The sequence below is a fragment of the Mesoplodon mirus genome, assembly GCF_964341445.2.
Source record: "Mesoplodon mirus genome assembly, chromosome: 9".
NCBI classification, from domain to species: domain Eukaryota; kingdom Metazoa; phylum Chordata; class Mammalia; order Artiodactyla; family Ziphiidae; genus Mesoplodon; species Mesoplodon mirus.
In genome coordinates, this window is record NC_138985.1 from 11,128,429 (window position 1) to 11,151,289 (window position 22,861).

Genomic DNA, 22,861 nt, shown 5'->3' on the forward strand with positions numbered 1-22,861 from the left:
TCCTTGGGGCTTCTCCAGCCTCCCCTGCTGGCTGCGGATGTCCTCTACATCTTCCCCGCACACCGCAGGGTCTTAAATCCAGAACAATCTGTGTCAGCTGCCGACGTGCTCCTCCCTCAGCTTGTCCATGGCTGTTAGTGTCCCGCGTCCTCCCAGCCCCCAGGCTCAAGCACTGAGTCATCATTGTCCCCCCTCTCCCACACCCCACAGATCCGACAAGTCCCTGCGCAGTGTCCAGTCCACATCCCCTCCACGCCGCAGCCCCCGAGCCATCCTAACCCGCATCGCCTGTCAGCTCTCCTCCCCTGGCATCACCACCCTCCCTCCAGCCCTAGAGAATTTCCAGCAAGAAAAAGAAAATGTAGCGTCTGTATTCTTTATCTGGACGTGGATGCTCTTGTCACTCTGCTGTCCCACGTCTCCCACCTGAAGAGCTCTACTGCTGTCAAGTTCCCGCATGCCAACCCCAGGTGCATCTCACCTTTGCCACGTTCACCCCCTGAGCCCTCCATACCTCTGCTCCGTCTGCCCCAGGACAGGGTTTATTTCTGACCACCTTCCTGCAGAGGGACCCAGAGGCATAGAGGGAACGGAGGCAGATGCCTTTCTCAACACCCTTGTGAGCAGAGGACGGGCTGGTACCCAAAGGAAGTGCAGATCAACCTGTGGTCACGTGATGTGTGTTGGTCAGGACGTTAGGCGGTTAGTCTAAATTCTTACAGAGCAGCATTATCACAGCCATGACACAAGCAGCCTCTGGAGCACGGAGGTTTGTGAAAGTTTCCCAGGACTCGAGCCTTGGGCTGCAGGCGCCACAACCCACGTCCCTGCCAGCGTGTCCCGCGCCCACTCCTGGTTCTGCAGGTCTGCATCTGCATCTGTTCAGGGAAGGAGGTGGCGGAGGGCGAATGGCCCTGCCTTGCTGGTTCTGCAGTGAGAAGCTGCGGGCCACTTTGTGGCGAGTTCAACAATGAAACTTTAAACGACTGTGGATGGACCTTTATTTTCATCCAGCTGCATAAATATCTGTACTTGCTTTAAACCATTAAAGTAACCATGGAAAGATTACAAATGTTCTCTAATATTTGCCTTCTGTGCCCTCTTTCCTCTGTTATGAATTTATGGCCCTTCATTTTCCCCCACATCCTGGATTTTGTCATCCTTTTAGGGTTTTCATCTGGGAGGCGAGGGTACCCCAGTCCCTTCCTCACTAATGAAGTGACTGAGTGCTCTTGGGGTTGGCAATGCCACCACGTGCCAGGCCATGTTCTGGACACTTTCAGTATCTCCTCATTCAGTGTCTGGTGGTAGATGATGTGATTCAGACACCAGAACAGCCTGCATGGCCTGCAGATCTTCCAGGAAGGGGCCCCCCAGGAAGAGGCCCAGCCTGGACTCACCCCTGTTATCCAGAGGCTGAATAGGGAGGAGAGGAAGAGCACATGACCTGCTTTTGACCCAGGCAGCAGCCGAGCATCCGGAGTCCCAGGGGAGGCTCGCTCACCTAATCACAGGACATGGAGAGCCTTGCATCTACATGGAGAACCTTGTGTCTACAAGGAGGACCTTGTGTCTACAAGGAGAACCTTGCCTCTACTCGGAGAACCTTGCATCTACACGGAGAACCCTGTGTCTACACGGAGAACCTTGTGTTTACACGGAGAACCTTGCCTGTACACGGAGAACCTTGTGTCTACAAGGAGAAACTTGCATCTACACGGAGAACCTTGCCTCTACTCGGAGAACCTTGCATCTACATGGAGAACCCTGTGTCTACACGGAGAACCTTGTGTTTACACGGAGAACCTTGCCTCTACACGGAGAACCTTGCCTCTACACGGAGAACCTTGTGTCTACAAGGAGAACCTTGCCTCTACTCGGAGAACCTTGCATCTACACGGAGAACCTTGTGTTTACACGGAGAACCTTGCCTCTACACAGAGAACCTTGCCTGTACATGGAGAACCTTGTGTCTACAAGGAGAACCTTGCCTCTACTCGGAGAACCTGGCGTCTACACGGAGAACCTTGCGTCTACACGGAGAACCTTGCCTCTACTTGGAGAACCTTGCTTCTACATGGAGAACCCTGTGTCTACATGGAGAACCTTGCGTCTACACAGAGAACCTTGTGTCTACACGGAGAGCCTTGCATCTACACGGAGAATCTTGCGTCTACTCGGAGAACCTTGTGTCTACTCGGAGAACCTTGTGTCTACTCGGAGAACCTTGCTTCTACGTGGAGAACCCTGTGTCTACACGGAGAAGCTTGCGTCTACACAGAGAACCTTGTGTCTACACAGAGAGCCTTGCATCTACACGGAGAATCTTGCGTCTACTCGGAGAACCTTGCGTCTACTCGGAGAACCTTGCGTCTACATGGAGAACCCTGTGTCTACATGGAGAACCTTGCGTCTACATGGAGAACCTTGCGTCTGCACGGAGAAGATTGCCTCTACATGGAGAAGCCTGTGTCTACATGGAGAACATTGCTTCTACACAGAGAACCTTGCCTCTACTCGGAGAACCTTGTGTCTACACAGAGAACCCTGCCTCTACACGGAGAACCTTGCGTCTACATGGAGAACCTTGCCTCTACTCGGAGAACCTGGCGTCTACACGGAGAATGTTGCTCTACTTGGAGGACCTTGCATCTACATGGAGAACCTTGCCTCTACTCGGAGAACCTTGCGTCTACACGGAGAACCCTGTGTCTAAACGGAGAACCTTGCGTCTACACAGAGAACCCTGTGTCTACACGGAGAACCTTGCATCTACACAGAGAACCTTGCATCTACACGGAGAACCTTGCCTCTATTCGGAGAACCTTGCGTCTACACGGAGAACCTTGCGTCTACATGGAGAACCCTGTGTCTACACAGAGAACCTTGCATCTACACGGAGAACCTTGCATCTACACAGAGAAACTTGCCTCTATTCGGAGAACCTTGCGTCTACACGGAGAACCTTGCGTCTACACGGAGAAGCCTGCGTCTACATGGAGAACATTGCTTCTACACAGAGAAGCTTGCCTCTACATGGAGAAGCTTGCCTCTACTCGGAGAACCTTGCATCTACATGGAGAACCTTGCCTCTATACAGAGAACCTTGTGTCTATACGGAGAACCTTGCGTCTGCACGGAGAACCTTGTGTCTACAAAGAGAACCTTTCATCTACATGGGAGCGGCGGTGGGTGCCAACAACACGCCAATGAGAAGCAGGAAGCAGCCTGACCCACATGGTGCAGAGGCTGCCCTCCCTCCCTGGGGCCTCTGCTCAGAAATCTTTCAGGCCCCAGCTTTCCATTCAGCACTGGCTTTCAAGTCTCAGTGTTTGCATATTTTACAGAGTAAATATTTTAATCTAATCTCCTGAAGACTTGCATGCCTGGGATCCTCTCCAGGGACCTGCAGGGAGTCCTACCAGTCCCGGATCTGGCCTCTGCTTGGTGCTCAAGGCCACAAGGAGACTGAATCTCCATCCACCCGGAAATTAGAAATTCTCTTTAAAAGTAAGAGATGGAGAAAGAAAGGGCCTGAGACTACAGTGTTTGAGAATGGAGACCATTACATCAGCAGGAAAATACCTCCACAGGCTTTCAGAGACCCCACTCTCCTGCTGGGCATTTACCACCAGCTTTTCTAAGACAGCAGCTCCCCACATTGGACCCCAAGTCAAATGACATTCTGATTTTGGGTGGAAATCTGGGCACCAGACATCAGTGGAGCTTCACCAATGGTAACGAGAGATTGGACACTTCTTCCTTCCAAGGGCTGAGAATTCATTTGACACACATCTCATAGGAGCCCAGGACCCAGCAGCCAGCGGGCGGGGTTCCCCAGCCCTGGGGGCACCTGGTCCACTCATAGGACCCCTATAAGTATGAAGGAGGGAATCTGGCAGCAGGATGGGGAAGGTGGGGGGGCTCCCTGGAGAAGGATCTGCTCCTGCAGCTCTGGGGTTTCTGAATGCTGGCAGGTTTTTAATTCTGATTCTGCCATTTGGTTATCACTACATCAGATGCTTTCAGAACCACGGATATTCTGAAGGTAGAAGTGGCTCTGCAGGATTAAACTTATTTCAAAATCAGGTTAACATTCCTCTACATCTGTGTTGAGATTTTGTTTGTATTTTGCAAAAACAGGGGGGGACTTAAGAGTTACTGCAATAAGGGATGTGTGTACTAGTTTTCCCAAAATAGAAGGGTCATGAGAGATCACAGGTGGAAGGTACCCCCTCCCTGGGGTCCGTGTGCCCCAGGACTCTGGAAGGAGAGGTGGCAGGTGGCAGTGGCCACGCCTGCCCAGGCCTGCACTCCCACCACCTTCTCCCCCAACCCATGATCCGGACAACAGTGAAGTGTTAGGAATCAGAGCTCCTCCCACAGACTCCAGGAGAGAGACAGGGCCTGGGATCCATCTCACACACCAGGAACACTGCTGAGTGCAACTCCCCAGGGACAGAGAAAGTGCTGGGGGGAGGAAACTGCAGCAGAGGACATTCTGGTGGCTTCTCTAAGGCCAAACACAGTACAGAGTGAGAGGCACAACCCTGACTCTCCAGACCCCAGTTTTTGCATTTTCTGTCCTTACAGCCTGTGATGCCCTCGTTGTAGGGACACATTACTGCAATGGGCAATCTCTGTAACTGGGCTGTTTCCATAGCATTGTGTGTGGTCGGAGCTCCATTTAGGTAACAACTACAATGTGATAGGATCTCGGGGCTGATGACACCACGGAAAGGCCCAGAGCCCACTGGGGAAGGACCACGGTTCCAGCACCACAAGGGAGCAAAGGAAACCACTCAAGTCTCTCTTCAGTGTCGCCTCCAACAGTTTTCAGAAACGACATTTCCAAATGTATATTCTGAAAACACTTGAATGATTTTTCTTTGTTTGATTATTCTTGTCATTTATATTCCAGCTTTTCTTTCTAAGAATTGGCCCATGGCAATGTATAAATGTATAAAAGTAGTGTTCTGATTTAGTATTCTCATTAGAGTACATCTTCTATGGTTTCCAGATTCTGTATATTTGTTATTTGTAAAAATACACATTTGTGGGGCTTCCCTGGTGGCGCAGTGGTTGGGAGTCCGCCTGCTGATGCAGGGGACGTGGGTTCGTGCCCCGGTCTGGGAGGATCCCACGTGCCGTGGAGGGGCTGGGCCCGTGGGCCATGGCCGTGGAGCCTGCATGTCCGGAGCCTGTGCTCCACAACGGGAGAGGCCACAGCAGGGAGAGGCCCACGTACCGCAAAAAAAAAAAAAAAAATACACATTTGTGCTTTTGTCCAATATTTGTCATGATAGCAAAACACTTATCTTGTCTCCAATTCAAGTAGTCCCTTTTGGGTTCACTCCTTCTACCAAATATATCTTTGCAAGTATTAATGCCCAGATGTCTGTAAACATCCACAACTAAAGAAAAGACTGGCTTTGGCATCAGCACATGTGCAAAAGTTTGTGTTCTTTTAGATAATTCACTATGAGTCACTAGTGAGATATGGAAGAGTTCAATTCACCTGACAGCGTATTGAGAGGAATGCATGCACTTTCCTGACTAGAAGGCATTTTGACGGCTTTCTCTCTCTCCCTCCTCTTAATCTCTCCTGGAAAAGAAGATTTTGTTCTCAATATTAAGATTAATTATTATGCTTCTTGAGTAGCAGATGCCAATTGTAAAAAGGTTTTAAATAAAGAACAGGGTAGGGGGCTTCCCTGGTGGTGCAGTGGTTGAGAGTCCGCCTGCCGATGCAGGGGACATGAGTTCATGCCCCAGTCTGGGAAGATCCCACATGTAGTGGAGTGGCTGGGCCTGTGAGCCATGGCCACTGAGCCTGCATGTCCGGAGCCTGTGCTCCGCAATGGGAGAGACCACGACAGTGAGAGGCCTGCGTACAGCAAAAAAAAAAAAACCAAAAAAAAACGAACAGGGTAAAGAGTAAAATTAAAATAACCATAATTCAATCCAAAACCAACCAGAGTTAATCAGTATTTGCATTTTGACATTAATTATTGCAAAATGTCCAGGGTTTTCTCTACATACACATAATTATTATTGAATTATATTTCACATTATGTATCTTCTATTTCATGGATCATTCATGACCTTCAAATAATTTTTTCACTGCATGCATGCAAACATTTGCATAATCTATGTGCTTCACGAGAATCGATGTTCACCAATTCATTCATTCAGTCTCTGGATTTAATATTTTTGTGGTCTTACTTTTGACGAGTCCCTCTGGGACAGTCTCTGGGCCCCATTTATACTGGGGATACTGGCAGTATGTTTTCTGAGCCACACCCTACAGGGGGCATCTCTGTGGTCTGTTCACTCCATGAGCAAATGCCTTCACTAGGTATGGAGTTTGGGGTATGCACCTTTTCCTTGCCATGTTCTGTAGGCAGCATTCCAGGGCCCGCTGCCTTTGGAGATTGTGGTTAAGGAGTCAGAGACCAGACTCTAGCCCCTCCACATGGAGTAGTCCCAATCCCCCCAGGTCCTCTCCCTTGTGACCCCAAACCCTGGACATTACAGTACACACAGGAAGGTCCTGACAGGTGGGAAGAAGGACCTCAGGATGCAGGGAAGGACACCTAGGTATGTCCCCTGGTTTCCTTACTGCCTCCCACACATGAAAGCCTATGGAAGCCTCCAAGTGGGAATAGCCAACGGATCCAGACAAGAAGAGCTCCCCCCACCCCGACCCTTGCTCCTAATGATAGTGAAGCTTTAGGAAGCAGAGCTCCTCCCACAGACCCCAGGAGAGAGACACGGCCGAGAGGAAAGCTGAAGGAGCAGAAAAGGTGGCATAACAAAAGAACACCCTCCTGGCAATATCCACCCCCTCAGTCCAGCCAAACTCCGCTGGGAAACTGCCCCACCCTCTTCAGTTTCAGCAGGTCCCGTCTGGACGTGGACTCCCTGCCCACCTGACAGAGACAGGGAGTACCACGGATGCCCCACTGGCATCCAGAGGCAAGCCGAGCCTTCTCCCGCACCTGGCCGGTGAGACCGAGCACGGCAGAGTGCAGTGAGTCACCTCTTCATGCTGCAAAGCCCCTGCCCCTTGGGAGGGACCAGCAGGAAGCCCAGCCCCACGTCCACCTGGTGGCACCAACGACGTGGCTGCATGGAGCAGGGCTGTCAGCTCCGCTTCACCTCCACACTCTGCCCTGCCAGCCGGCTGCGCCCACTTCCCACCCAGCATCACTGACACTGAAGGGGGCCACGTGGTTGGGGGGTAGGTATAGCTGGTCCTCCAGTACCTGCCCCCAGTGTCAGGGGTAGGCCCTGGGGGACGAACTTAAACCCCACTGAGGAGCCACGAGAAAGTGCGAGTCAGTGCCTTCTTTTGCCATGTATGTGCCAGCAAGGCTCAGTGGTAGATCTGGACCCCACTCCCCAGATCTGCAGCTTTGTCCAGGAGGGCATCAGCAGAGCCCGGTGGTAGGTTAAACATACATATCTATCTAGTTCTCAGGTGAGACTTCAACAGAAAGATTGCCTCCTTCAAAACAAAACAAAACCACTTAATGGGATTCAGAATGTCATAATTTGGCATCCAAAATATCCACGATTCAACTGAGAAAATAGCCCTCATAACAAGAACCAGAATAATCACAACTTGAAAAAGAAAAGACAATGAACAGATGTCCACAGTGAGATGAGTCAGGATGTGAGAATTATCTGACAACAGGAATCATAAAGATGTTTGTTTCAATGAGTAATTGTGAATTCTCTTTAAATGTAAAAAAAAAAAGTATCAGTAAAGAAACAGAAGTGATAAAAATAATCAAATGGGAAATCTAGAACTGAAAATAAAGTGACAGAAATTAAAAAAGAAAAAAACTTATTAGATGTACTCAACAGTTGGGTTAAATAGAATGATAGAATCAGTGAACTTGAGGATGAACAACAGAATTTACCCAACCTAAAAAACAAAGAAAACAGACCCCGGAAATTCAGGGACTTATGGGAAAATAACAAGAGAGCTGACAGTTTTATTACTGTAGTCTGAGAAGGAGAAGAGAGACAGAGGTATCAAAAAAGTACTTGAAGACATAATGACAGAAAAGTTTCCAAGGTTGGAAAAAGGTGTACACCTACAAATTCAAGAGCTAATGAAATTTAAGTGAATCCCAAATAGAAAAACCCAAATAAACCTATGCCAGAATATGTTATAATTAAATTTCCAAAAACTTAAGACAATAAAAAAGCCTTAAAACCAGCCAGAGCAAGAGAGATGGGAATACAAACTGAAAATACAGTGGATTTCTCATTTGAAACCATGGTATCTGGAAGGAATTGGCACATTTTTCAAGTGCTCGATGTTTCTTTTCTGACAACCATGAATTATATATTAGTGAAATTATCTGTCATGAATGAAGGAGAAATAAAAGCATTCTCAGTGGAAAGAAAACTAAGAGAATTTGCCATTAGCAAACCTACTGTGAAATAGCCAAAGTCAGTCTTCTAAACAAAAAGGAAATCAATCATAACAGAAGAAGGCTTAGAAGTTCCAGAAGGAAAGGAGAACATCAGAATGTGTTTACAATGGGGGCAGGGACTTCCCTGGTGGTCCAGTGGTTAACACTCTGCACTTCCATTGCTGGGGCACAGGTTTCAGCCCTGGTTGGGGAACTAAGATCCCACATGCCGTGTGGCACAGCCAAAAAAGAAAAATAAAGAGAACCTAGTTTGTTATCAACCAATGTCTCTAATATAGCAGAAAATAATGAATAACTAGATAAATAAATACATAAAGTGGGGATAAATATAACAGACCAGCCTTTATCTCATGAGTTTCTCAAGTCATTCTTAGTGACATAAGCAATAATTAGAACACAGTCCAAGGTCGTGCTCAAGGTATAAGTAAATACCTAAGACTGTTATATTGTAGAAGTGCAGAGTGCTAAGGGCCCTAAGTGCAAGTAAGGTTTCTACACAGTACTCAAAGTGGCAAGTGCCAATACCAGTAGACGGTAGTAAGTCACCCACGTACATTGTAATACCTAGAACCACCACCAGGAAAACTAGATCAAGGGATATACTCAAAATACGACAGACAAATCAAGATGGAATCCTAAAAAACAACTGTTCCACAACTCACAGGAAGACATGAAAAAAAAAAGAGAGAAAAAACAAAACAATAAAGTGTCAGATTTAAGCTCACTGATATGTAAATCCACTCAATGTAAATGGTCTCAATACACCAATTAAATGGCAGAGACTGGTAGAGTGGATGAAGAAATATGATCCAACTATATGCCGTCTACTCAAAAGTCACTTTAAATATAATAACATAGGCTAGAAATAAAAGGATAGAAAAGATATACTGTGCAAATATTAATTTAAAAAAGTAGGAAAGATTATATTAAAATCACATAAAGTAGACTTCACAGCAGCTGAAATTACCAGCAACAGTGAGGGATGTTACACAATGACAAACGAATGAGTCCACCCTGAAGGCACAACTAGGTACCAACCATCAGAGCCTCAACATACATGAAGCAGAAATGGGTACAGCTGAAAGGAGAAACAGACAAATCCACAATTATATCTGGGGACTTCAGCAAATGACAGAACTACAAGACAGAGAACCAGCAAGTACACTGATGAACTGAGCCACATAACCAGCCAATAAAACCTAATTGATGGGCCTCCCTGGTGGCGCAGTGGTTGAGAGTCCGCCTGCCAATGCAGGGGATACGGGTTCGTGCCCCGGTCCGAGAGGATCCCATATGCCACGGGGCGGCTGGGCCCGTGAGCCATGGCCGCTGAGCCTGCACATCCTGAGCCTGTGCTCCACAACGGGAGAGGCCACAACAGTGAGAGGCCCGCGTACTGCAAAAAACAAACAAACAAACAAACAAACAAACAAACAAACAAAACAACCTAATTGATATACATAGAACACTCCCAACAAGAGCAGAATACTCATTTTTTCATCCTCCACAGAAACTTCACCAAGATAAACCATACCTGGGCCTCAAAACAAACTTCAGCCAAGCTAAAATCATTAAAATATGCAGAGTGTGTTCTCTAACTCTGAGGAATCAGACAAAACATCAGTGACAGAAAGGTAACAGGAAAATTTCAAAAACCTAGAAATTTAACAGCACACTTCTAAATAATCTCTGAGTAAAAGAAGAGGTCTCAAGGGAAATTTTTATAAGTCAGAAGCCAACCTTACTTGTATTCCTGCAAAAGTAATCTGTGATAGCTTTGTAAAAGAGATTGTCCTTTATCTTTGAACTCCAGAAAACTCACCAGCCTTTTTTTTTAATCAATAATTGTTATCTCATAATTTCCAGTTCAGGAATTTTGCCTGAATCATGGCAAACCCTTCCATTGGCCCAGAATTGTGTTGGGTTTTTTTGGGTGTCCATTTTCTTCTCTCATTGTTCCTTGTTACTTTAATTATTGTTTGTCTGCTTTCTTCCTCTACCTAATCCTAATAGCTTATGACATCATCTTTTCCCTCTGTGTTCTGAGAAGACTGCACATGGGGCAGAAAGACTTGCCATCAATATGGTGACTCTGCAACCAGTGAAAATCTGTCACCACCTGCATCTCAGCAGTTCCCTCTGACCCTAGCCTGCAACTCAAGCTAGATTTTCCTTCATCTTTCCTCTTCTGTTTCATGGACTTCACACATCTCCCTGTGTCTACACGGAGGTGAGCTCACACCAAGACAGCTCCTGTGCTAACACCTTCTTAGTGTATGCAGCGTGCTCCTCCCACGAGGCGTGGGGCAGGTCCTTGACCCCATGCTGCGTTGACAGCTGGTTTTATTTGTATTTTTTTCTGACTCTTCCTTGATGGGGGCAAGGGCTGGTGCTGACACCTAAGTGCCCACAAGCCTTCCCAGCCCAGGATACTTGTTACCTCCACTCGAGTGCGACTGGAACCTCTCTCTCAAATATCTCCATCTCCCTGAGGTGTAGACTGAAGGCCACTACTGACGGCCAGTTCCTGATACCCAACAGCTCTTCATGCAGAAGCTCTGATAAACTGACCTGAGTTGACCTCCTGCTCTCAGGCAGGGGCTCTCCCACTAGGAGTCGGGGGTTTATTCCCGGGGAGTGTGTATCTTATTCCATCAAAAGTAAGGCAGTGAAGTAATTATGCTAAACACATTTTTCTCCTGATAGGTCTTAGGAAATGTCCTTGTACTTACTGTTCTATTCCACGCTTTGAACAGTGAAATTCTGTAGGATAAAAATTCTGGGGAGAGCTATCTAAATGCTCTTTACTGTGAAACATTGATTTTTTTTTCAAGCAGTCTTTTTTTTTAAATTATAAAAGTCATGCATATATGGGAGAAAATTCATAACTTACTGCAAGGCACACAGAAAATTTTAGACATTTCCTGTGAGTCCACTACCCAGAGAAAAAGCCACCATTATTATTTCTGATTGGATGTGTGTGTGTTTGTGTATGGTGTGTGTGTGTGTGTGTGTGTGTGTGTGTAGATATATACACACACATACTGTATCTCTACGCTATTCCACTATATCAAATTCCTGCTTGGAGGCACGTATGTTGTCATAACTCATTTTCTTGATTGTTTCCTTGAATTAGGCCAGACCCAGAACAAATACTACATGACCCCACTTACATAAGAAATCTAGGGGCTTCCCTGGTGGCGCAGTGGTTGAGAGTCCACCTGCCGATGCAGAGGACACGGGTTCGTGCCCCCGTCCAGGAAGATCCCACATGCCACAGAGCGGCTACGCCCGTGAGCCATGGCTGCTAAGCCTGCGTGTCCAGAGCCTGTGCTCCGCAACAGGAGAGACCACAACAGTGAGAGGTCTTCGTACCATAAAAATAAATAAATAACCAAACAAGCAAATTAATTAATTAATTAATTAATTTAATAAAATAAAGAAATCTAAAATAGTTTAACTCCCAGAAGCAGAGAGCAGAATGGTGGTTACCAAGGGCTGGGGGAGGGGGAAACGTAGTAAGTCAGAGATCTCGGTGCAGCACAGAGCCGAGAGTCTAAAACACTGTGTTGTGCACTTGAAAATCTGCTAAAGCATAGATCTTATGTTGGTTTTCTTATCACAAAATAGATAGATAGATAGATAGATAGATAGACTATAGATGGACAGGTGATATAGATAGATGATAGATAGATGATAGATAGATATATAGATAATAGATAGACTCTAGATGGATAGATGATATAGATAGAGAGATGCTAGATAGATAGATAGATAGATAGATACATAGACCCTAGATAGATAGATGATATAGATAGATAGATGTTAGATAGGTAGATAGATAGATAGATAGACCCTAGATGGACAGGTGATATAGATAGATGCTACATAGATGATAGATAGATATATAGATAATAGATAGACTCTAGATGGATAGATGATATAGATAGAGAGATGCTAGAAAGATAGATGCCAGATAGATAGATAGACCCTAGATAGATAGATGATATAGATAGGTAGATGTTAGATAGATAGATAGACTCTAGATGGATAGATGATATAGATAGATGCTAGATAGATGCTAGATAGATATATAGATAATAGATAGACTCTAGATGGATAGATGATATAGATAGAGAGATGCTAGAAAGATAGATGCCAGATAGATAGATAGACCCTAGATAGATAGATGATATAGATAGGTAGATGTTAGATACATGGATAGATAGATAGATAGATAGACTCTAGATGGATAGATGATATAGATAGATAGATGTTAGATAGATAGATAGATAGATAGATAGATAGATAGATAGATGGACTCTAGATGGATAGATGATATAGGTAGATAGATGTTAGATAGATAGATAGATAGACTCTAGATGGATAGATGATATAGGTAGATAGATGTTAGATAGATAGATAGATAGATAGATGATAGACAGACAGATGGATGGGTCAGAAGGAAACTTTGGGAGGCAAAGGAAATGTTACGGCCCCGATTGTGATGATGGTTCCAGGGTGTATACTTATCCCAGACTCATCAAGGTGTGTATGTTAATTTACAAGTTGTTCGATGTCAATCCTACCTCAGTAAAGGTGTTTTCATGTAGAAAGTTGAGCAGAAATGCTTCAGGTGAAGAAGGGTGGGAGAGGGACTCTGAACAGAGGCAGAGCAGGATCCAGGCCCGTGGGGGCAGCAGGTCATCGGAGTGACGTTCTGGCTGCACCAACAGGGAGCTCGGCGGGAGTGGGTGCAGTGACAGGTCAGAAGCACGTGAGAAGATGGCCTGTGTCATGAGAGGAAACGTGACCCCTGGTGCCCTGAATATGGGGCAAGGACAATTTCGCCACTTTAGAAACGTTTCCTCCCAGCAACGTGTCAGCATCTTTACTGTGTCTTTATTCGTGAATCAATATCAGTGGAATCTTAACAAAAACGCTTCCCAAGGGGAGCACCCAGAATAGGGGGGGCTCAGACATGCACACAAGATCGAAGCGTGAGGTGAGGTGGCCTGTGATGGGCAAGCGGGACTGAACCTGGATTTGGGTTTGGGGGGTTTTATTATTATTATTAATTATTATTATTTCTTCCAGGAGGGTGTGACAAACAGATATCAAGGGAGCTGGGACCTGTGGTGAGCACAGAGGGGACACCTGGGGAGACAGCAAGGAACCCGTGGGCCCGGGCTGCATGCGGGGGGAGGGGTGAAGCAGTTTTGGGGGAGGCTGGAGGGAGGCTGCCAGGCCAGACAGGAGTGGAGCGGGGGTACGGGTCGCAGGGAGGAACGTTTTATTCAGCTACAGCAGATACAGAAAGCTGGGGGTGCGTGAGCTGAGGGCCATGCTCTGCGGGTGGCCCTGGGCACTGGGGTGTGTGACGCTGTGGGGTTGGGGGCACATGGGACCCCAGGCACCCGCCAAGAGGCTGCGTAGGAGCAGGTGGTGAAGCGACTGAAAACGTGCAGATCCGGGGTCCCGAGGGCAGAGATAGTCGCTGACTAGCCGTGCAAGGCGCAGGAAGAAGCCATCAAGGTTGCGGTTTTGCCCTCAACGGGCCTTTCATTTCCCTTGGGACCCAGAAATATATCATTTCATGACATCACGTGTGACTAACCTGCTGACATGAGAACAAAGCCTCTAAGGTGACACATACTCTGTGTCCCCCACCCCCGGGTGAACTAAGGTCACGTCCACGCCTATAACCCATGGGCGTCCTGGCCACCCTTGATGGCAGTGGAACAGGACACCCGGCCTGCACGTGGACTCACGCAGCTGGAATACTCAGCCTGGAGGGTCACTGCACGAGCACATCTCTTCAGTCTGGGCTGCTCCAGCCTCCCAGTGGATTTAACAATGACTCCAATGCTGGCTGGGCTAGTAAACTGCTTGACGTTGAGTTTTACACTTAAAATCGGGGGCCCTGACAAACTGCACAGTTGCTGGGGCTCCGCAGGGTGGCCTGGCTGGGTCAGATCTCAGAAAGCCCCTCCATCTAAGGCAGGGACATCCAGGTGTGCTGGGGTCCCGGCACAGGACTGCGGGGACGAGCAGGAGGGCATGTCGTCTGCAAAGGGGTTCCTTCAGCCTTGTTGTCAGGGTGCCCGCTGAGCCCCGTCCCCAGGCTGCTGGGCCCATAGCACAGGCTCTGCTCGAGTCCCACGGCCTGTGAGTGCTTGTTTCATCGTGATGGCTAAGCTAACAGTTCCATGTCCGCCCGTGGCAGATGGGCACCAAGGCACGTGAGGAGCCCTGCTCACCAGAGCCTTTACTCAATACTCGGATAGTAAGTCACCACGTGTTCTCCTGAGGGGCTGCGACCTGCACACTCCCGATTTACTGCACAGACCCTACTTCTCATGAGGGCTGCACACACACGCCAAGGGGAGTTGGAAGGTTGACATGAATATAATACTTTTAAAGAAGTTTCCAGTAGCTGAGAATACATGTCTTTTTCAAGTCGACACAACTTTCCAACAAAGGAACACGAAGTCCACTCCTACCAGTGGGTGCTTCTCACCCGAGCTTCACCAGGAACGTCTGGGAACCCTGGAAACAGGGCAGACGAGACACAGCTGGCAGACACCTGCGGGCCAGTCAATGCTGTTCCCAGGTCCAAGCTCTCCTTGTGCTACACACACGCGCACACGCTTCCCAGCTCTCCCTTCCTCACTGACTTCCCGCAAAGCAGAGTTTACCCACCTGGCTTTCTAAACCCCTGGAAGAGCCTCTCCCACCCGATCCTGTCTGCACGTCACCAGCCCCACAGAGGCCAACACCCCAGGCACCACATCCTCGTACTCCCTGGAGATTCTGGAACTTGGGAAATTTTTTTCTGCTCTTCCTGACCTCTGCCTTTCCCTGGACTCCGTGCCGAGACCCTCCCACCTCCGGGGGGGGGGGCTGCAGCCCCTCCGCCTCCTTCCCCGCCCCAGCCTCCTGTCTCTGCAGCTTCGACCATGGCAGGATCTGACCAGAGGACCAGCGGAACCTACCACCTGTGTGAAGGTTCAGGCTAAATGGTTTACTCAGGACCTTCTCCTGACCTTGTTTCTCCAGTTCTCTGAATCGCGCCACACACTTATTTTCATCTAACGTGAAACCCACCACCTCGGAACCTGTATAAATCCCTTTCTCCATCTTCTTCTCCTGAATCATTTCTCAGGTCGTCAGCGCTGACCACGAAATCCTTCATTCTTAAAAGCTCACGTTTACATTTTAACCCTTTAAACTCTTACTCTAAACTTCTTTGTGTCAGGTTCTTTATTTTTCTTCCTTTCCCTATCCCCAAAGCCCCAACCTTTTCTCCCACCTGTTTGAACTTGACAATTTCACTGTTTGCCCCGATGCGTCCTGGCCTTGCCTGGGCCACCTCTAAACTGTGAGTGGCATCCTTCCGACAGGTCCCATGGTTGCAGCAGGGACCCTCCCTTTACCACGTGGATCCAGATTACTTTTCCTAAGATATTCCTGGGACGGCGTCATCCTCATTCTCAACTGCAGACAAAGCCTATCTGCTGCCTATTAATTAAAGGCCAGCTTCCTCCCTCTGCCAGTCAAGGTCAAGCAGACTTTGGCCTCAGACACCCCCTCAACAATGTCCCTCTACAATGACCCTCACGATGAGGTCAACCGGTACGTCCCCACGGAAGCCGAACAGATGCTCGGATTTCTCTCACATCAGCACCACTAATACCCACAGTAGCTTCCTGACGTCGATCAAACGTTTGCTGACGTTCTAGGCCCAGTGTTAGTGACCCCCCCCCACAAGGCATGTCCTATCCGTGCCCATCAGAAGCGCCCTCTCAGTTCATTGCAGTAGAAAAGCAAAGGCTGTGTTATCAGCTGGACCTAGAATCAAACCAAGGTCCCCGCACTCAACCTGTTCAGAGCCACAGCTGGTGGGCAACTCCTCTGAGCCTCGGTTTTCTAATCAGTGAAGGAGGCAAATAGCACCTACCTTACAAAACTGCCATAAAGACTAAATGAGACCATGGATATAAAAATATCTAATGCCCCTCAGACATTTCAGACACAATAAACATCACTCTGCTCTCCCTCATCCCTACGACTTTATGCTCTTTTGTACTTTACTTGGGCAAACACATTTTCATATTACTTACTGTCATTCCAAAACAATTACAGTGCCACAAAATAATTAAAGTGTCTTATTTTTAAAATCGGTGGAGGGACTTCCCTGGTGGCGCAGTGGTTAAGAATCCTCCTGCCAATGCAGGGGACACAGGTTCGAGCCCTGGTCCGGGAAGATCCCACGTGCCACGGAGCAGCTAAGCCTGTGCACCACAACTACTGAGCCTGCGCTCTAGAGCCCACGAGCTACAGCTACTGAAGCCCGCGCACCTAGAGCCCGTGCTCCACAACAAGAGAAGCCACCGCAATTAGAAGCCCGCACATCGCAACGAAGACCAATGCAGCCAAAAAAAATAAAATAAAATTTAAAAAAATAATAATAATAAAAAATGGTGGAGAAGGGAAAACAAATATGGAAGAATAAGACAAGGCTGGGATAAAGTCATAGCACATGGGAGTAATCGTTTAGCATTTATTTCTATGTGAATTAATGATTCGATAAATATATCCTGTGAATAAATTATGATGGCTATGGACTGCTGGTATTTATACATCTGTTTGCTTTCTTTCTTTTTTTTTTTTTTAAAGAACTGAATGAATTTGATAAATTACAACTTAGCCAACCCAAATGAAACATATAACATCCCCTTAAACCAGTAAATCCACTCTGGGTTCCAGAAATGCACGCGTGTCATTTACACGGGTAAGAAATAAGAAAGCACAGGTAGTGAATCCAAAGTCAACACAGATAACTTATGAGTTGAGGGCTCAGCATAAAGTAAATTACGATAAATTATGATCACCTTCCCAACAATAATGGTGATCTGGGTCGTCTATAACAGTTTTCTGTACGATAGTGTCTTTTTAAAGAGAGAAATTCTTCTTGCTTCTGGAAGACGCTAAGTCGCTAGGAGCGAACTCTATAGTCACCTGAGGTCACAACTTCCAGGAAGGTAAAGACACCGAAAGACACACACACACAAAAGCAGCCCGGACCTCCCAGTCTGTACCCATTTCTACATGGACTGGCTGCCAGCAGAAACCTCTCATCACGCTTCACGTTCCTATTCAGAATTGTATCTGTTTCTTTCCCTTTTAAAAACACTGTCTTTGGAAAGTACTGAATTACAAACTGCATTAAAAATAACTTTACCGTACTGCCTGCAGTCTGCCACAGGGGGTAAGAGCCTCCACAAAATAAGGTTGTTGAGATGACTTAGGTAGGGTGGCAGGGAATGAAAGCCCTTCTGACTGTACCACACCCAAAAAAGAAAGAGAACTTAATGGCTCTCATGAAATTAGTTCTGAAGTCTATTCATCAGCGGTTCTCGGACACGAGGAACACATGTAAACTAACTTCACTGGCACCTGAACACAGGCCTCGCAGTACTGGTCCTGCATGGCTGATAGTGAGCAGTGAATTCCAGCCTGCTAATTTTATATTTATCTCCAGCATATAATTTACGGCTAAAAATAGATTAATTTTCCCCAGAACAAATGTTGAGTGTTGCTCTATAATTATATTCTCACAGCAAAAAGGGAATCTAAGACCATCATTTTTTTTTTCTTTCTCAGTTGGTAAGCTAATGAAATTTGACCTGCAAATTAAAAGCAAGGAAATGATAAGAAAAAAATGATTACTTTCAAATTAATAAGTGAATGGAGACTAAGGCAGCAGGCCTGTCAGGCAGGAGAAAGGTGAAGCAGAAAATAGGAGAGAGACAAGGCTAGTAACATTGAAATAAGAAGTAGCATAAAAAATACTAATTGAACCATCAGTATCTATATTTCAAAAGAGCAATATTTTAATGGAAAAATTTTTAATGTACTCAGTTTGGAATGCTGGTGAGTGTCTTTAAGAGGTATAATGAATCAACTGGCAAATTCTGACCTTAATTCAAGTTCACTTCTCTAGACGATGCCACCTTCTGTGACAGACAATCTTCTTTGTGGGACTAGAGCTGCTCCCCAGCAAGTTCATGCTCGAAGGAGGCTGCGCAGGTTCTCACAGTTTGTGCAAAGTCAGGGCCGCATCACAAGTCCCTCGGCTTCTGACCCAGTCCGCCCCCTCTCATCACAGGGTGACCAGTCATTTTCCACCAGGGTCCTGTGTTCACGGGGGCAGCTGGGCTACCACTCATGAAAATGCCGGCCTACACAGGACAGCGACCTCAGTTATTTCTCAGAGAGCCCACATCACCAGGCAAGGCAGGACGCAGCAGACCCCTTCCCTCTTTCACGGCAGCTGTCACCACACACCCCCTTCTTCAAATAGTTTCTTAGGTTCAGTGAAACCCTTAGCAGTCATTCTTCCCAACTCCAAGGAAGAAGAAATGCCACTTGAGACCAACTGTCCACAGACCCGGGGCATCCAGGTGGATCTGAGACGGGTAACAAAAGCCGCCACAGATTCACAGTGTGTGCAACTCAGACACACAGTTCTGAAAAGCAGGGAAAAGTGTGGGTGTCCCTGACGGGGCAGCTCTCCCTGCACTGAGGTCGCCTGCCAGGGTGTTCACCCGCTCCTGTGCCCGGCACAGCGACCTTGGGCCCTGCAGTCCTGGGCCGGGCCCCTGGCGCTCCCACTTCAACCCCACACAGCCACAGATGGGCTGACACTGAGGATCTAGCCGTGTTTCTGGAAAGGATACAAGTGCAAGCCTCTGTTAAAGTCAACGGACAGGCTGATACAGTCGGAACCCCGGCGTGTGGACAGGAGCCCCCAGGACCACGGTCCATGACCTCCCGACCCCCAGTCTTGGCTCCTGTAACTGCTTCACTGGAGGGAAACGTATGAAAGGCAATGGTAGTCTTTGCCCTGGATCTGGGGTCTTCAGATGTTGTCTTGTTTCATTTGTTTGTTTTAATTTTTGTTTTAAAAGCAGGGAGATTTTTTTTTCCAGCTTAAGAATGACACTGTACAAAAATGTGGAAAGTGGAGTGGGGCAGCTGTGTGGGCCGGGGGGACCCGGGATCCTGGGCACAGTGCAGCCCCTCCCTGTGGGCTTGTGGCTTCTGTGTCAGGTCCCGTTTATGTCCCGCTTCTTCTACGCCCTTGGCTGAGGGACTCTGACGTCCTGCCTCTGGCCCGGGCTCAGCCCCTAGGCCTCTGCTGTCACTGTAGCGCCCAGCCTGGCCGCCAGGACTGGGTCCCCACTGCCATGCCCGGGTCCCCACTGCCATGCCCGCCAAGGCCAGCAGCCAGCAAACCTCTCCACCCAGGTCCCTAGTCTCCAGGCCAAGGTCAAGAGAGACACCCCAGGATAGAGACCAAGTCACAGGTGTGGCCATAAAACTCTGTGACAGTTACTGACAGAGGGGTGGTGCTGAGTGACCCTCTCAGGGGACTAAGGGGTTGAATCCGGAGAACCCTGACTTCAACAAATACCAGTGATTAACTCCAGAGGGTGCAGCCTGAACTAACAGGAGCCACGATGCAGCCTGTGGACCTCAGTGAGATGATGGAAGGCCCGGGTGCTTCACGGGGGCGAAGTCAGAGGGCAAGGGCGCTGCCACGCTGGACCGAGAGGGCTCCAGGCCCAGCTCTCTACAGGCAGGAGGCCGGCAAGGAGCTGCTCCAATGGCCCGTTTCCAGATCTCCACCCGTGGCTGTCAGGGAAGATGGGAGAAGCGCCCAGCAGAGTCAGGGACACCAAGGATGTGGCCATGGGGACAGTCCCAGGGGGCCGGCAGGGTCTGGCTGGGGACAATCCCCCACCCCCGGAGCGAGGCCTTTGCTGAGCCCAGCTCTGTGAAGGCCAGATGCCGACGGCCCTGTTGGCCGAGACCGCCCGCCCTACAGCATCTTCCTGGTGACGGGTGACTGGCACACAGAGTTTCAAGGAACAGTCTGAACTTCATTTTGGTTCTTCTATAAATTGGCCTTCGCTTGGGAGAAATTTTATAAATTCTTTAAGCAATAGATGTTTCATAATGGCCTTTAAATTAGCATTTAAGGTTAAGCACAGTTCAAAGGAAGCGCTTTTCGCTTTCTTTTTTTCTCTTCCAAGAATGCTTCCCTGAAACACTGGACCATTCTCTGGAAGTAAGTTGTGGGATATCCCTCCCTGCCGGCCCGTAAGTCAGGACACAATGAAATCCAGTAACTGAAGGAGGAAGTCAACCTCCTTTTAGGAACACATCATGACACCTCAAAACAGACCTTTCATCTCAGGATCCTGAGTAACAGTTCCTCAGAAAGGCAACTGAGTAACTGTAAGAAAAAAAAAAAAATCACTGGATGGATATTTAAATGGCTAAAAGTCTATGTGAGAATAGAACGAATGCCAAACACCAGGAGTTTGGCCTTTTTAACTGAAGTGCATACCTTCTAGAGGGTGTTTCATTAAACCAGCTGAACACTCAAGATGTGAATGAAATAACTCATAAAGGTTCCACGAGAGACATTCTACAATACAATGAATTTATAAGTATTAAGCCTGTTCCTATGCAAATTGTCCATTTTCTCCTCAGAAAGACTATGAAAATCACTCCATGTCTTATGACTGTACCCCAAAGGCCAAAGTTAAAGGCTGCTGGCTAATTACTGAAAGGTTAATGCAACAATCTGACATGATATCAACCACCAACAATGCTGTAAGTATTTCAAACAACAGATGTCCTTTGCAGCCAGTGTGGTATGGTGACTACTGGGCTTCCTGGAAAGAAGCTCCATCCCCACAGGGCTGCATACCATTGGCTTGCACGCCTGTGCCTGGCCCAGTCCACATCAAACAACATTAAAAGCTGCAGAAGTCACTAGTCAAACATGTCAATACAGAAGACAAATAAAGAGGGAAAAGAACAGGTGCCAGGGAGACACAGGGATCCTGTGCCCTCATCACAGAAGCAGAGATGCAGGGAGACCCCAGACCCTGAAAGCAAGGACACAGCAGCCCACTGTCAGCAGAGGGCTTGGGATTTGGACAGATTAGAAAGTTAAAATGTTCTGAGAGGAAATGAGTAGATTCCTTCTACAAATCGGGTTGATTTTAATAAAAGCCACATCCCGTGTTCAAAAGCCAGCAAATGTATTTTAGGTTATTTTTCTATCAAGCTATGAATCTTGATATATTCATATTAAGCTTTAAATCTTCTCATGCATGTGGCCTACAAGGTAAGAGATCTGAACAAATCTCAGCTGAAAGAGGGATTTCTGAACAGTCCACACAGGGACTAAAATTTTTCATCAGAGATTACGTTGTGAAATACGACTGTTAACACTTTTTTCCGGAATTGTATCGTGAAGTATGAATGTTAGCATTTTCCTCAGGGATTACGTTGTGAAAACCTGTAAAGCACCTTTATTCCAATGAGTAAACCTGCACCAGGCACAAGCCAGGATCCCAATAAGCTTTTCCGTGTCCCCAGGAACCATGAAGGCCCAGCACAAGGTAGGGACATTTCATTAGTGACATGACAGGTTTACAAGCAGACACTTCACTCCCAGGAGCTACTCTTTCCCAATTTTTCTCTCAGTCGGGACCGACACCAGAAAACTATATCCCCAATCGCCGAAGACTGAAAGCTTCAGATATTTTCCCATCTTAAGGTTGTACTGACTTCTTTCCTTGGAGAAACCTGTCCTGATTCACTGCTTCTAAGTTCCCGCTGGTGGATAAGGGCGTCTTTCCTCTATCCCAGCCCTCTTTCCCTCCCAGCCACTTTTGGTGATGCCAGGGAAACTTTCTTCATTCACAGGGACAGTCTCCGCAGGGCTTGAAAATCCAGCCCCTGGGAGGAGTCCACCATTTTCTTTGTGTCCATCCAGCTCTGGGTCCATCCAGCCATCAGGAAGAGGAGGAATTTAAGTGCACCGTTATCCTGAAAACGAATTAAGATCACCGTTATCCTGACAGCGAATGTCTTTAAACACAGATTATTTTCTCATTTGCTTTAGATCCATCAGGTGCATTCTGATCATAACAAAAGACAGTGACTTATTTCATATATTTCTATACAGCCTAAAGGAAAACTAAAACTAAATTCATTTTCTCTTTCAAGGGAATGTTTATGAACAACTGGTTTTATTTCTCAGTAACAAACACTGGGATTTGGTTTGACTCCGCCTGTACCCACAAAGGTATTTACAAAGCAAGTTTCCCTGACTGCTTTCTAAAACAAGAAGAAGAAAATAAAAATTATTTCCTTTGCCAAAGTTCTGGGTTTTGATATATTTGAATGTGCGTCTTGAACTTAATCAGGGATTCTCACTCCAAAAGACCATCCTCCAAGCCTTCTGACAGTAAAGGTGGTGTTAGTGTTTTAACCAGGTAGCACCAGGCCTTCCTAACAGAGGGCCTCCCCCACCCACTGGTCAT

The 22,861-nt window shown here is 47.2% G+C and overlaps 1 protein-coding gene across 1 annotated transcript in view; it reads right to left on the reverse strand.

The window, feature by feature from the left end:
- LOC309810772 (ATP-binding cassette sub-family A member 13-like) overlaps positions 1–22,861 on the reverse strand; it is a gene marked incomplete at both ends in the record, with an annotated part of 199,753 nt that overhangs the window by 173,009 nt on the left and 3,883 nt on the right. The window contains 3 exon segments of the mRNA XM_082632984.1: positions 17,695–17,792; positions 22,663–22,736; positions 22,740–22,776. Coding sequence (XP_082489110.1) covers positions 17,695–17,792; positions 22,663–22,736; positions 22,740–22,776 — 209 coding nt within the window.